At 40.1% G+C, this 16,537-nt stretch overlaps 1 protein-coding gene across 1 annotated transcript in view; it reads left to right on the top strand.

Annotated features, from left to right (window-relative positions):
• NUDT14 (nudix hydrolase 14) overlaps window positions 1-14,350 on the top strand; it is a gene marked incomplete at both ends in the record, with an annotated part of 49,133 nt that extends 34,783 nt beyond the window's left edge. Inside the window, 3 exons of the mRNA XM_079537941.1 lie at window positions 2,279-2,343; window positions 5,897-6,134; window positions 14,110-14,350. Coding sequence (XP_079394067.1) covers window positions 2,279-2,343; window positions 5,897-6,134; window positions 14,110-14,350 — 544 coding nt within the window. The remainder of the gene's footprint in view (window positions 1-2,278; window positions 2,344-5,896; window positions 6,135-14,109) is intronic.
• Window positions 14,351-16,537: the final 2,187 nt, after the last annotated feature.

The raw sequence follows: 16,537 nt of genomic DNA, 5'->3' as shown, positions 1-16,537 counted from the left end.
TTCAGCAAGCATTAATGAATGTCAGTGGGTGCCATTGGTTGCCATTTTTTCTGCACAGAGGAATTCAATTCACCTTTGCTCCATACGCACCTCCATGTCAGCCTCCATTCTGTCAGACTGACCTTCTGGTGCCGTCTGTCACATGTCAACAAGATGGAATATTGGTTGGAAGGTTCATCCTCTGCTGCCATACCACCAACATCGACCTCTGGTGTTGTTGGCTGACATAATGGAATAGGAAGCATTACTTTTGGAGCAGTCTGTGTGCTTTCTTAATCTTGCAGGCCAGACCAAATGACTAAAACTTACTGCTGCATTAGGGAAATCAATGAAAGCAGTGGTCGTGGGGATCTTCTGTTTAGATCAGTGGAACAGTCTTGCCCTAGCTTTCTGCCATACTCAGATAACTGTCCTGAATACTTCAAGCGGCTTCTCTTAAGTTATACACACGGTAACCTGTGGAAATATTTCACGTTTTATTGTTTCTTGTGGAATAAAAAATACCAAATGGCACTGATAGAGTGACACTCATCTTAAAGTATTTAATTTTGAACTTTCTCCTCTGTGGCTCTTCAACTGACATGAAATATTAGAACTTGTGTGTTGCAGTTTGTTAAAAAATGTAAATTTATGTTCAGAATTGTTTGTCAGTCTCTCAGAAAATTGAAAGTAATTAAATAGAAAGTTCTACAGATTTGTGCCATCTCTGTACCCTCTCATCTCAAGATGGTGTGAGAAGCAGACAATTGTAATAACTTGCTGCTACTCCTTTCCAGCTTAATTTGATCTTGTTCCTTAATTCTGACAGATTGTTTTTAATTTTCCCATCTGTTCCATAAAAATCTCAAGTGATTGACTCTTAGGAAAAAAGTAATGTCTAATAGCTGAGCCACTTTTAATGAGTTGGTACGATTTATTTAATGAGACGTGCTGAAGAAGGAAAGCCAAAGGAAAAATTGGGCCTGGGGTGATGGGAGCGAAGAAAGGGAAAGGACAACTGCATTCTTCAGAAGTCCCCACTACTCCCTTTCCCCTTAGCTCTGGGCTGCTGCTGTCTCTTCTTTCAGGCAATTTGCTCTGTCTTGGAATTACGGTCAGCTGTATGTATATATATGTATTCAACAGAAGTAATACCTTTTTGCTTGTTGCTCAGTATTTGCTTCCAACAGCTCCAAAGGCTAAAATCATTGCTTAAAAATTGCCTACAAATGGCATCTCACCATCAATGTGCAGTACTGATCTTTAAGAATAACAGGTGTGAATATAAATGCTCGCATCTGGACTTCCCTCTTCTGTTTGCTCTTTAAATATTACTGTAATAAGCTTTAACATATATTCTTAATAATCATCAAATAGCAGTTACTTTGTCATCTCTACTTAGTTATAAAATCAAATAATGAAAATAAATGCACAGCTCTTTTACAGGGAAAGTTGAAAGTTTGACTAAATGCTGCATATCTGCCATTGCAGTACAACCTTTGTAGACTTCATAGAATAATGAATTAAATTTCCAATTGCATATAGTGGGGCATAACAAATGGGAGAGTGCTGCTATGGGAAGAAGCACAACATGCACTTGTTCTGCAGGTCTTGATGGGCTACCAACTTTTTTTAACTAGTAAAGTGTAGGAGTAACTTGACTGGAGATCAGAGCAGGGAGGATCAATTCTCCACACTTTCTGGGCATCTTGGAATCAGTTTCCCAGTGGCAGGGATTTCAAACAGCCAGGAGGACAGGGGAAAGGTTAAAATCTGACTTTTGAACCATAGAATGTTGAAGCGGTTAAAAGCACTCCAGATTTAAGACAAAGTTGGTGGTGTCTTTTTTTAAGGCCCAGCTGAGCAAATGGCCGCAGATCAGATATCTTCTGTGCTTATACAGAAGTCTGGTTTCAGGGCTGGACGGTGCTTAAAAATTAGAGTATTCTAATATGAGCCTTATAGGAGGGAATAAAATGGTCTTGGTTTTGTGGAATTTTTGACTTGTTGCTATCAAATAGATGTTTTACTAGGTTGGGTCTTGTTGTTGGGAAGAAGGAATCGATTGGCAGATTGCTTTATCTGCACGACGGAAGGCAAAAGTGACTTAATTTGGGCTTTGGGAACATGACCCATTATCTGTGCCTCTTGATGGATCTTTGTCAAGGATCTTGTATTGTGGTTTAATAATTCTTCTATGTATTTATGTAGCTAAAATGAAATTCACAAGATGTAAGTTTATAGTGCTGCACGTATCCTTCATAAAGCATTGATCTTGTGTTTTTTATCTTCTCCCTAGCGTGTCGATCCTGATCTTCAATACTTCTCGGCAGTGCTTTGTAGTGGTGAAGCAGTTCCGCCCAGGTAATCCTCTTTTTTTAGATTCACTTTTGCTCTCTAGCAAAGCAAGCTTTTAAGGATTTAGCAGTTAAAAGTTGGTGCATCTGTGGTGATAAAATCTTTGTTCTATATTCCATTCTTTGTGCAGCAGCCCACCCTTTTCAGCAAGTTGGAATTTCTAACCAAGGAAATTTCCATTACAGATGAAACGAATGATGAGGGTAGCCTCACACCCTGCTTTTGGGAATGCCTTTGTCCTCTTCTGGGGATGTTTCAAACAGCTCATGCAATGAGTTACTCTTATTTGAAGCTGATTCTTGACCTACCTAGCTGCCAGCTTTTGTTTAGAATTGCAATGGTCCTTTTTTTTTTTAAAGTAGCTTGTGTTTTTTTATGTGTTATACACTTGGAAACTGAAAATATGAGAAAATCAGCTTCATCCATACAATGACAGTTTCATGTAATGGGACATTATTAGGAATATAAGTTAATATACTGTATTTTCTGGCTTTTGAATCAGTTATTTTTATGCAAAGCAATATTTAGTTTTTGGAAGTTAAAAATGAAATGCATATTGTCTGAATCTTAAATTAAAAAATTCACAAGATATTTCACTGACTGTTGCTAAGAAACCATTTCAAGATTGTTTGTGATAGACTTCATTGGAAACTTTCTGGGGTGGTGTCATGCTGTCCTTACTTACCAGCAGTGATTGACAGGCTCAGTTTTGTGCCACACTGTTGTAATAATAGTGTTTATTTCTCAGGAAGCACTATATTGATTATTATAAGGAATTTGTTTATCTGTTTATTAGTAGTTCAGTGCCTTTTATTTGCCAGCTGCGTAAAATCACTCACGTAGCTGTTGCTCTCTTTGAGGCATTCTTAAGCAGAAGCTGGCATAGATATATGCTTAGTAATGTCCATTGTATCATCTCCATGGGGATGTCAAACCTGGCCTTGGGGGCCAGTGATCAGTTCAACACCTTGTAGCAGCTCAGTCAATGCAACCATGTCCCCCTGTTACTCACAGCACTGTAATTTTATTTCCATCAGCTGGTTACTGTCTGCGTTGATGCCTGTTTCTCCGAGCAGAAATTAAAGCGAAGGCTTCTCATTGCCTCTCTCAGGATCCCACGGAAGATGATAATACAGCTTTCTTCTTGCAAGCAAACAGCTGCAGCTCAGGCAGCAGGCTCGTCCCCTGCATGTGTGGTGGATGACATATGTGCTTGCCTTGCCTTGGGGTGTGGTGTGCTGATCAGGTTTTCCCATTTAAGTCCGTGCTGTTTCTGAAGGCAGTTGTCCATCTTTGTACATACATCCCCACCACATTTCCTTATGCAGCATTAGCAGAGGTCTGATGTGGCTGCAAACAGATCATTTTGCAACCTACTCTAGGGAACCTGCTTTTAGCAGGGGGTTGGACTTGATGATTCACATAGGTCTATTGCAACCCCTGCAATTCTGTGATTTTGACGGTTGAGCAGCTTATCTGACTGGCCTGTGAGAGGTCAAGGATGGAGGAAGCTTCATGATGGTAATGAAATGGCTGTTTCTGACCAAAGTAATGTAAGCCATCAGAAGATGAGGAAGCAATAGGATGCAGCACCAGTGAGTGAGTGACTGCTGGAAGAGGAACTCTGTATTCTAGTTTCTGCCCTCTGAACTCTTCATGCCTCTGCAGTAAGCAAACAGCCTGCAGTGAGGAAGAGGAATGTCTCAGGCTTCCATCCAAAGAGTGCACCTAAGCCAGTAGACCACAGGCTGATGTTTGATTTGTTACCTTAGGACCTTGGGTGCATCACTTGTGCAGTCAGTTCTCCACCTTCAAGAGAGGCCTGAGGGACTCTGGTCCCTGGTACTAGGGCATCTTGATCTTCTAGGCTTTGCTTCTGTATGAGAGAGAAATTCAGTCCAAACCTTTCCAAGCCTGGTGGTAGTGAGTCCATGCTTGATTGAAAATTGATTTTTGGACTCTTGAAAGAAGTGATTAGTACAGCTTGTTTTCTTCCTTATTGACAGAGAAAAGCTGCTAGTGTGCTAGCATGTTGGCATATCCCAGAGTTTTTCTCTGAAGAGGGCTGCTGGATTGGGTCCTTCTAGGAATATAACTTTGATCTACATGGAGCCCAGTTGTGCTGGGGGAGAAGGAGGATGGCAGGTGCCTGCTGGAATGACAGAAGGGGTTTCAGGGATTCAGCAGCCTTACAACAGAGAGTTACTGTAATCACAGTTTGGTATTTCCATTCCCACACTCTCACCATTCCCACACTCTCACCTATATCCTGGTTTGGTGCCTAAGCCCTTTATTGGAATGTATGCTTTGCTCCATTTTGTGTGTACTGATAAGGATACGTCCATACTGACAAAGCAACACTAGCTTAAAAATATTGGGTTCATCTCAGAGGGATCCTGAAAGTAGTTGTCATTTTTATGGTAATTCATAGCTTTTAAAAGTTTGTGTATTAACGACAGTAAGCAACCTTCAAGGATTTTGTTTCCTCCTCCTTACTGCATTTTAAGAAGAAAACAGCTCTACTTGTGTCTGTCAGCTTAAAAAATGAAGGCTGCTTTTCCTTAAATGCTTGTATCTCAAGGCCCTAAATATACCTACTACAGACGGCTTTGGGTATCTTGAGTTCTGGACAAAGATGAATTTTGGGCACACTTCTGCACCTCATGTTTCTGTCCAGACCGATTTGAACAACACCCACAAAGTGCTGATCTCTTGTACAACCCTTCTGAGTTGTCACAAGAAGCCTGATGGAATTTCAGGCACCAATTTCTGGGGTTTAGAAAGTGCTTGAAAAGTTGTTGCTGTGGTACCTAAGTGATAAGGATCTGGATTTGTCAACAATGATTTTTTGTGTTTACATCCATTCCTGCACTTTTCACTTGGGCAGAATTTCAGTTGACATCGGTGAGAGGTTTTGCTTAAATGAGGACTAAAATCTGGCACTTTCTTTAGGAGTGCATTACAGTGGCAGCTGTTTGTAGATTAATTCAAGAAGTCTTTTTCAAACTCTGCACAGGAATCTGTGCAAGGAACTATATGTTCAAAAGGGGATTTTTTTTTTTCCAAACAAACATACATGCTTTTCATACCCTTTCTAAATAACAGCTGAGTTGACAGGCTGAAAGACTCATCATTGTGCACATGGTACATTATGTGCAACCCAACTTTCCTGCAAAATAACTGCGGCTTTAAATTAAATCCTGATAGCCACATTGCTTAACGAAGGGAAGCTGTTAGGAGCTTCTGGGGTGTAGACTTCTTGGATGAGCTAGATTTCCTTTTTAATGTGCATGGCCTCATCCCAAATGATAAAGGCACAAATAGAGCTCAAAGAATAAATTTACAGAAGTTGGAGGAGATCCTTTGCTCTCTAAAGTTGTATTTTCTCTGTGTCATTATTTTAATAGCTAGCACACCAGATACTTGCTGCTTTCACATGCTCTCATGATAACTTTCTGCCCCAAATTTGAGTAGTCTGCATGTTTTGTCCTTTGAATACGAATAAACTCAAAGAACCCTCTTGTTTCTTTTCCTTATGTATTTGTTTGTTTGTTTTAAGCTGTTTACATGTGTGAAGTAGAAAGGCAACATCCTCAGCTCTTCCAGAAGCAGGACAAGGAGAGTTTCTCTCGCCTGGAGGATCCCTTACCTGCAGTGGTAGGAGTGACTTATGAACTCTGTGCTGGCATCGTAGACAAGCCACAGCTTTCTTTAGAAGAAATTGCCTGTGAGGAGATCTTAGAAGAATGTGGCTATCGTGTTCCTGTTACAAACCTGAAGAAGATCACTTCCTACAGGTAAAGAGCAGCAAGTAAAGCACCATGTTTTCTTGTGTCACCGATTTCTGAAGTAGCTTAAGTGTGAATTAATGCTCCCTGTTCCCGTATGTAAGCAATGTGTTGGAACTGTTAATGAGCTTCTAAGAGCAGTTTGCTACACTGCTTTACTGGGTCAGTCTTTTTCCACTTCTGCTTCTTACTATTCTGATACAAGCTGCACACAGTGGGCTCTGATTTTTTATTCATGTGACTTTGTGGAAGCATGAGAACTTTTGCCATTATATTTAGGGCATAATTAATGCATCTTTGAATGGAATGATAATTAATGTCATCTGTGAAGATTTTGATGATTTAATGGTGAAGGTTTTTACATGTCATTTGTTGCAGCGTTTTAAATGACTATTGAAATAGATTCTAATGTGTAAGAAGAAAATAATATTTAAGAAGAAAAATAGAAAATGTGAGTTGTTTCAAGAAAAAGAAGAGAAAAACTCAGGGGAAACTCTGCTCTAATCGCATTGTATCTCCTTCCCAGCATTTGGTATCCAACATGTATGTATGTTTGTATTTTACAGAGAATGCTGCGAGTTTTTTCTTTTCTTCATTTTGCTTGACATCTCCATTGAACCAGGCCTTGTCGTTGGTTTTTAATTTGGGAATTGAATACAAATCCACAGCTGTCAATCCTGGCAAATGTTATTTCCTGCTGGATTAAGAAGCAGTGCTTCTGTTGAGGGGAGGGGTTGAATCACAGGAGCTGCCTCCTACAGCTCCTTGACACTAAACCAAGGGATGTTCTGCTGGAAGAAACAGTGCCTTCCAGATTGATGAGAAAAAACTGTCCTACTGCATTTCCTATGCTGGGTTACACTGGTGGGCTGTACCATACTGATATGTACACTTGTATGCACACCCACAAACTATAAAGAGTAGAGTATAATTTCTGTAGTTGTCAGTGTAGAAGTTTGTCTCAGTAACAGTTCTCATCCCACTAAAATGGTGTATATTTTTGGTTGTTAAATGTCTTTTTCATTTACATGTTGTTGTGAGGTTTTTCTGTTTGTTTTTAATTGCAGTCTGACTTGCAAAGAGAATATGCAATGGGAGTTTTCTGTGTTGAGACTAAGCAAAGCATGCTTGCTTACTGTGTTAATTCCCCAGTCTTGCTTTGTGTATGTGGACACAGCTTTCTGCCCATGGAGATCCATGCTGGAGTCAAAAGATCCTGTATAGTACTGACTTTTTCAGATTCATATAAAAGGCCGAAGCATCAAAGATGATATTTTTACAGTTTCTTTGTTCAACTTACTGTGTTGTGTATTAAAATTTGATTCTAAATGTTATGATCTTGCTGTTGGCAGCGTCCTGTTACTTTTCCTTTAGCCAGGCTGGTGTGTCTCTTTGATCCTTGAGCATTTGATGCGAAGACAAGAAATAATTGGTCCCTCTAGGCTCTGCTAAGGACATATTTTTTCTATAATAGCTATGTTATGTACTAGAATTTCAGGGCTTTTTCTAAGTGCAACAGATTTTTCCAAATGGTTTATGCTGTTTTGTGCTGCAACCATCAACAAAAGAGATTAACATAAGTGTTACATGAATGTACATGCATGCCATTAATGGTTGTGTCATACAATTCTTTTATGATTTGTCATCCCAACGATCCGTGTAATAGATGCTCTATATTATTAATTGATCCATTGCAGCAGTTCAGAGAGAAGCCTTGACAAATGGAATCGGAAGGAATTTGGGGAGGATCTCCTGTTCCAAAGAAGAGGCTCAGCTGGATTTATGTCATTTCTAACAAGCATGCATCTGTGCTTTCTCTAAAATGACATCATTTCATAGCCTTTCCAAGCATTCAGTCTGAAGTGTCCTTACTATAAGCAAGGTTTTCCTGATTTCTGGTCTCATTTTCCTGTTCTTCATTTCCAGGCTGTGATTTATTACCCTCTTTCCAGCAGACATGACATACATCTGTACCTACTGTGTATTTGCTTGAACATGTCTCCTCTTGATTTTATTTTTGTCTATGCAAAGCTGTCTTCATTGATTTTACCTTTCTCTTCAGACAATGCTTTCTCAATGTCTGATCATTCTTTGTGCTGTCCTCTGCCTTCTTTCCATCCGTTCTGCATCTTTCTTAAGTGGAGCCTGAAGTGGAGTACAGTACTTGAATATGAAAGTCTTAAAACAAAATATTGAACTATGTTAAACGGAGTACCAGCAGAATCCTGTTTGGTGTACCTTTAATTTGACAGTGGTATTCACTTCGTGAGTGCCATGTTCATACTGGTTTTGCACCAAATTCACTTTCTTCAGTTTCCTACTGCATTGTGATTTCCAGATTTCTTACTAAACTGGTCACATTAGTGAAGTTTTAATAAATTGAAGTTACATTGGTTTTGCTGCTGCTCCTGTTCACCAGTCCTATTATCCTGTTATAGCTGAAATAGTTTGTATGTGACACATTCTTTACAAATCTGTTAGCTGTTGGCTCTTTCCTTGATGCAAGCATTAAAAATATTTATAGAAATATAATTCAGAATTACTAAGCCTGCTATATGTTTGTAGATGAAAGCTCAGAATTCCGTGCACAGTGAGAGGGCTTTCATGCAAGCAAGGACTTATGTGATCCATCCTTTGGTCTGAAAGGAAGGAGTTGTCTTGTATGCTTCATGTCACCTGGTATCATGGTAATGAGAATGAAATTGCCTAACTTGAATAAAGGCACATCTGACAGAAGAATATGGAGAGCAGAAGATGCAACAAATGTAAAGGGATAAGCAGTTTTTGCTAGAGAGATGAACACAGTTCTGTGGATTGAGAAGGGGAGGGACATGGACAGTATGTGGTGAGAACTCAGAGTAGGGGTTGAAATGGAATAGAAGTAGGCTCATTTCACCATTACAGCAAGTTTGTTTTCTGTTCCATCAGCAGCTAATCCACTCTTGCAGGCTCCATTTTCCATTCTGAATGTTTTGACACGTAGTAGTGTGCTGAGTTCTAGGCAGCTGTGTGTATGGCCTCAGTCGAAAATAGCATGGATGCAATGGTTACACCCATTGGAACCATTTAGACCAACAGCAAAATGAAGATCATAGAGCAGCAGTGGCATTGAAAATTGGGGCTTCTTGAAAACTGTTGTCAGTGAAACTGCTAATCTGTGGGATTTCTTCACACTTTGTTTTCCTGAATGCAAGATTTCAAAGGGGGAACGAGCCTTTCTCATATACTGGATTATTATTCTTTCTGTCATTGAATCCCAGCAGCTTTCAGTTTCAATCCCATTTGGAATTAAGCTTTTAGTTAGTTTCATAGCTTGAGATACTATCTTCCTTGAGACTTGTTTCGTTACAAGACTGGGGCAAAGAAATGCTTTGTTGTTACTAAACATGTTGTCATAAATATTGCATCTTGTAATATTTTCTGCAAGTTCTTGAAATGTTTGGTTGTCGTGGAAAATATTTATAAACTTCAGTAATATGTCACCCCATCAGGAGAAAGGCTATTTAGAGCTTCTCGTTCAACTTCTTTCCCCTTTATTCCATCTTTAGTTTCTCTCAGAGGTTGGAGAGAATATAAATTGGGTATAATAGGTCCTGCAGGTTCTCAGCCCTCTAAAACGCTCGGATGGATTAGTTTAAGGGCTTACCTATATTAATAATGGCACTTGCTTTAATCTTTCTACATTTGAAACTTTTCCAGAAGTATACAACAAAGGAGAGTATTCACAGAATTAATATTGGATGTTCCAATTGCTGTGCCGTGGCTATTAGTCGGTGTGCAGTGAGGTAAAAGTGGTCTGTATTCACAGGTTATTGTGCAGAAAGAGTGACGGCCTCGAAAATGTCGGAGTGCATTATAATTAGAAAGATCACCTGCCAGTACACCTGTTGGGTGATGGCATAATGTAATATAATTTTATGTTAATTACTTCTCTGCTTTTCTCCTGCACCTGCTGCTTATAAAGTCAGAATTGTGCAAAGGTCTTAAGAAGTGACAATAGGAGCTGCATGCCGCTGTTCGTCAGTGTACATCTTGTGCCTGAGTAGTTCTTGATTTCAGCATGGATAGCTGAGATTTCTGTCATTTATTTGTAAACGTGAGTTACGTATTCACTGTATATCCAAATTTCTGTGCTAATATGAACAGATCAGTGATGGTTCTTCATATATCATTAAAATCTGAAAGATGGGAGAGTTAGCTATTAATTACCATCTATCAGAAATCCGAGTTTAACTAGAAAGTTAATTAGTTGATAGTAAGTTAGCTAATAAGTTAATCTCAATTACTTGTTCCTCACATTTCAACAGAGGAGTACGGTATCAAATGCTGTCTGTATTCTCACAGGTACTTGTCTGTTCCTTTAAATTGAAATATTGATTGTAAAAATGGATTTGAGTAGAGGAGCACCTGGACATGAGAAAAGGAGAGAGCTAATGTTAAGTGTGTGCTTTCAATTTTGACCTGCTCACAAATGTTGACATGTGCATGTGTGTACCTGTTTGAAGCAGGTCCACGAGGTGGACTCAATCTCATTTGTAGCTTTTAGGAACTACTTAACTTTTTTCTTTTTTTTTTTTTTTTTAAGATTCTACCAGCCAACTGCTGGTAGAATCAATCAAATACGTTACCTTATGAACTCGGTGAGTGAGAAGTTCTGCTTTGTGAGCTCGCTTTCATGTGCTGTGTATTTCCTGATACATTTGATAGAAGGGAAGAGCTAAAGAAAGGCTTGGTGGGAGCTGCTGTTGCCATGCTTCAGAAACAGCTTGGAGTGACGGTCTCTGTATTGCAGCCTTGTGCCACCCCTGTGCAGGAGGGTAGGAGAAGCACTTTGCAGTAATGCTGCAGCTGCGTCTTTGCTGCTCTGATGCTGCCAATTGTTCACAGGTCTGAAGGAATAGCGTGGTTTGAACACAATGTTTGGGCAATTTAGTTGAAGTGAAATGTGGGACAGCAGTGTGCAGTCTTGTTTTGATGTAGTCAACTGAAGCTGAAGTTATTGTTATGATGAGAACCATACCGCTTTGGTATCCTTAGTTTGACATGCTTACATTCTTAGACCTGCTGTTGACAAAGGCATTGTCATCTCTGAAGCAATGCTTAAGGTTTAGTGCTAAGAGTCTTTTAAAAGTCTCTCTCTTGAAGGTAGAGTTTGTGAGCTTAAGCCCTAATGATTTGCCAGAGACTTTGTCAGCCATGTAGCTGCTAATTGAAGTAACTATAAACTCAGAATATCCTTCTGAGAAAGAGACCAGGGAACCATAGCTGCAGTTTGTATAGATCATTTGCATTTGTCCCACATTGGTAAATGAGAATCAGGAACCATGCAGACGTATCGAAATCCATCTAGAACAGTGAGCTAGGTCAAGCCAGGCGTAATAGGTCTGGGTCAGTATGAGCCATGCCATGCCTGGTCTGAGCAGCTTGGGGCTAAACCTACAGAGTGAGGCTGAAGTTTGAAGGGCCAATGCTGTGAGTTTAGACCCTGCTTGCCCTCCCCCAAAACTGCATCTCTCTTGTGTTAAAAGGGGAGACACCTTTGTCAGGGGGGTGGTTTTCCCATCGCTGGCAGTTCGGGTGTGCTGACCCCTGTGATTTTCACAGATGCAAAGCTAATGAATGTTGTTGTAATCTGTTAATAGGTAACTCATTTTAGACCAAAAGCATTTTATTTGTAGCGTGAAATAGTACAGAAAGGAAAAACATATGTTGCAGACTGAGGATAGAGAAAGAAGGCAGCAGAAAAGGGAATATGACCACAAATAAAGGCACACCAAAGTTTCTTGAACAAAGTGCTCAGAAAATAACTGTGGGAAAGGATAAGAAATTTCTAGTAACAGATAAACCTGAAAGCACACCTGAAAGCAAAATTGCAGCCTTTTTAGCAGTCACTTGCCTTCTGCCTCTCCCCTCTTTCCCTCCCTGTGCCCACAGATCAGTGAAATGTGTACACATTTTCCAAGGTACATGTTAAAGCACTTTATTACTTTATCCAGGTGGAGGCTTGGGTTGGCTTCAAAGCAACAGACCTGCAGAATTTTCATTTGTATAAAAAACCAAAGGTACTAAAAAATGGATTGCAATTAGCCCTGATATTTTTACAGTTTTCTAAAGACAAGCAGAATACAGGAATACCTGAGATTCTGGAAATGTGAAAGTGGTGGGCAATACTGGAGAATGTTTAATTTAGTAAAGGGCATTGCACATAGCTCCATGTGAGAATGATCAAGTGACAGAGTGAGAGCATTTGGAGAAAGAAACATTAAATTAAAAAGATGAGAAAGTATCTATTACCTGCTTTTATGAATTACAATATCTTGCATATGTTCCTGTGTCTTAATGAAGACTCTGAAATGGGCATGGAGTTAGGCAATAAGTCAGTGAATGTGTGCATAAATAACACAGTGTGCTTAGTCACCAAAGTCACCCAGCTAAATGGTGAGGGGATCTTAAGCAGTGTTCACGTGTTTATTATACTCCTACAGAAACAACTGCAGAACAAGTGTCACTGTACAGAGAGAGCAGCAGACCTGGCTGTAGGTGATTCGGAAAAATCCTTTCTGCTTCCTCCTGCAGAAAAGAAGGAAAAGAGGAAAAAAAAAGAAAAGGAAGAACAGAGAATGAAGTGTTTCATCATTGCAGTGACTGAAATCACATAGCAGCCTTCATTCTGAGTCCTTGGAAGTGTGAAAGATGCTTAAGATGCTCTATCACTTCGTAGGGATGGAGGAATGATTCCGCAGGGGTGAAATGCCTTACCCAAAGTCAAGAGTACTTCTGTAGTGGTCTTAGGAAAATAATACACTTTTTCACTGCTGTGTGTAGAAAAGGAGGTGTATATTGATGTAAGAAACCAGTTTCAATAATCAGTGTTAATTGTCCAAACAAGATAATTGCCACTGTTCTTAGAAAGCTGAGATAGCTAATGGATTCCTGCTATAGGGTGTCCTTTGTGTCGGGTTATTTGCAGACTGGCTGGACTAGTGACTGAGCAGGTATGGATATGCACTCTTAAGATTGTAACACTGCTACAAATCTTGGCATCCTCTGTGTATATAACAAAACAGAGGCTAATTTTTCAGCTTTCCCTAAGTCCTGATTCATAGCTTCAGTGAACTCTGGATCCAGCTTCAGTCTGAAAAGTCGCCTGTAATCATATGAAATGACAAAATTGCAATTACAATGTGAATATTTTCTTGGAAGGACTAAATGAGTGGATTATGTACTAATCCCTTATTTAAAAACATCTAAATGAAATAGTCTCAAGGAAATAGAGGATTAACAAATAAGAAGTATAATGCACAGCAAGTGGTCTGGCTGAAGAAAGATGATATAATCTAAAATATCCTCAACTAAATCCACTGTAACAAATTTAGTGGGAAGACAATTACTTCAGATACATGTGAGCTTACAGTAGTCCATTTGGGTCAAGGCTAAAGTTCAGGAAGGATAGAGAAAGACTTTCAAGCTGCCTTTCTATTGTACTTCTCCAGTCCACGAACAGAGGATTCCAGCTGTGAATGGACCTAATCTTCTTAAGAGTAAAAAATCTAAATATTTGTGTAAAAACAAGTAAGCAAATGTAGCAATAATAGCATGCAGATACACTGAGGAGCTTCACTCTGTTGTTTGTAGATCTGTGTGAGTCATGGCGCAGTCCTGTTCTCACCAAGATTAATTGAAAGAACTTCTGTTGATTTCAGTGTATGTAGAACAACTGTTCACCAATTAAGAAAATGTTTCTTATCTTCCCTCACATTCACGTTTCCCCGAAGTCGCAGAATATATTTGAAGACGGAACGATTTAACATGCAACTGTATTCAAAACCGATGACGTTTTGACATGAAAGTTGTATTCCATTTCCATGTTAACAAATTGCTTTTGAAAGCTCCAAATGACACTGATGGAGAGTCGGGACCCAAGTGAAGGATTCAGGTTTCTAGATATCGTTTTTTGTCTAAAGTTTCCTCTGCTTTTTTCCAGGTCTGGAGTAGGTGTGACAGGTTCCAGGCAGACGTTGTTTTATGCAGAAGTAACAGACCAGATGAGAACGAGTGAAGGAGGTGGCCAACCTGAGGAAGGAGAGCTGATTGAAGTTGTAGAGATACCTTTAGAAGACTCCATGAAGTTTGCTTATGATGAGGCTTTTCCCAAGACGATGGGTGTCATCTTCAGCTTCACGTGGTTCCAAAATAACATAGCACCCAAGCTACCAAAAAAATAATATAAAAGCACCCTGATTTCAAGAGAAGATCTCCTGCTGGGTCTGTGGGCACAGAAAACTGCAAGTCTGCCTGCCTTCATCAACTCACCTTGCTACAGTTTTCAAATCATTCTCACCGTAAATTTGGAATTAAAATCCGAAGTAAAATCTGAAGTAATCCATCATTAGCAAAAATCTGATGAGCTGCACTGGGGCCAGTATTTGTCTCCAGGAGTCAGGTATTAATTCTCAGTCAAAGCCTAAGGAGATGTGCCTGATTCTCCTTTTTCATGGCATTGCTCTACCACTGTTTTGAAGAGATGCTCAGGGCCACAGTGCAGCTGCTATGCCAGCCTGCTGCTGTTGGCTGTACATTCTGGCAGCTGTGTATTCACTGGAGCTCTCAGAGCTGTTTGTCCTAATATTTTGGGGAAGGCAGCACAGCTTCGTAGTGACAGATATCCTAACTGTGTTGTTGAGTTCTGCACAGCTTTCAGGGAACAGCTTTCTCTGTGTAGCTCCTGTACCAGAGAAAATGCTTGCATTTCTGAACATGCAGACTTTTATTTCATAAGCAAACATGTCTGTAAATCCTTTTGCTAACACGTCGTTCTGACAATAGACCAGCTGTAAGGCTGCGTACTTCTCTTTGCTCTCAGCAGAACGCTGAGCAGCAGTGGTGGGCTGAGTGATGGGGGGTTTCTACGGGAACACATACTTCTTTGTTTGTTTTATGGATAGTACTTGCTTAATTAGATCAAACTTTGTCCTCTAGAGCAGGACCTGAGAGGCCAAATTCTTCTCATTTGACTCCAAGGTGGCTAACACAAGTGATTTCTCTGTCGTCTCAGATTCCATATCACCAAAATGTGAAGAGTGGGACTTTCCCCTCCAGTAACGCTCCTTTGAAACCCCGCAGTCAGAAGTGCTTTAATGAGAGACTTTATCATCATTTGTGCAGTTTACACTGAAGGCCATGCAGCTTGCACAGACATACTGAGCAGCACAATTTGATTTAATAAAGTGGTCTAATTGAAATGTATATTATTCTGCCAGCATGATTTAGATGTGGACTGTTTGTCACGTGAAACTGTTAATAGCATGAATGAGAGAGAATCAAGTCAGGACATTTAATTACAGAGTTGTTTATGTTATTCACTGAGTTAGTGTTAATTAAGATGTCTGCATTATCTGTACTTGTAGGGCTGCGGAGGTATGAAGTATTTTTAGAAGACGAGTAGAGGGAATGTGCAAACTTTCACATAGCAGCTGGAATAAGTGCGGCAGGGAAGTGATTTGAAATAGCTGCAGATCTAAAGAGGTGCTTAATAAATTAATATAAATAAAAAGCCTTTAAAACTGGTGCTCGCCTCTTGTGCTGACGGGAGGAAAGCTCACTGAGAAGTGACTGGAGAGAGCTGTGGCAGCCTGTGGAGTTGGACACCTCTCATGAGAGTTCAGCACAGTTGCATTGAGTTGTGCCTGTGGACAGTCGAGGGCTGAATAGTCATGAAAAGTAAATAAATTTGGTCTGTCTGATATATTTACATTGGAAGATGTTTTAGGGCACGGTCTGCATTGTTGTGCATCGTTACAGCGCTCAGTATGTGTCCTATAGCTGCTGTGGCCTTCAAAACTGAATAAAATATGACTTATTAATAGTGCCTTGCCTGCCCAGGAGTGTCAGTGTTGGGAAAGGACTGAGGGCAGTGCCAGACTTCCCAGATCTCACCCACACTGCTGCTGCTGTGAGCAGGAGGCTGCTTAGTCCAGCCCTCCCCTGGACACGGTCCATTGGACAGAGTTTAAAGTACGTTCATCCTTTTCCTTCTTCCCTGTTAATTTTGGTGGTGATCTTTATGAGTAATCAGGACGGTTTGAAAATGCAGGAGAAAGGGTTTGGACTTTTTTCCAAATGGTGGATGATTCATATATACAAAAATACGACGAGAGCAATTCAGATCCCACTTTTTTTCATCAGGGCTCATTTCAGAGATCATAATTAGAGCAAATCTGATATACATCGGCCAAGCCCAGGCAGGAGAAAAGTGCTTCTAATGGAATCTTGAAATCATGTCTGCATTTCAGACCCATCCTTCGGACGTGCCACCACACATATGGCCACGGAGAGCCCGCGTTTGGAATAAAACAGAGTCCCCATTTGCTGGTAATGAATACTGACTCCGGCTTACAAAGACCTTATCTGAT

This window comes from Tetrao urogallus (genome assembly GCF_951394365.1).
Source record: "Tetrao urogallus genome assembly, chromosome: 6".
Taxonomy (NCBI): Eukaryota; Metazoa; Chordata; class Aves; order Galliformes; family Phasianidae; genus Tetrao; species Tetrao urogallus.
Note: the sequence above shows the minus strand (reverse complement) of the source record. Positions and strands in the feature narration are given on the sequence as shown.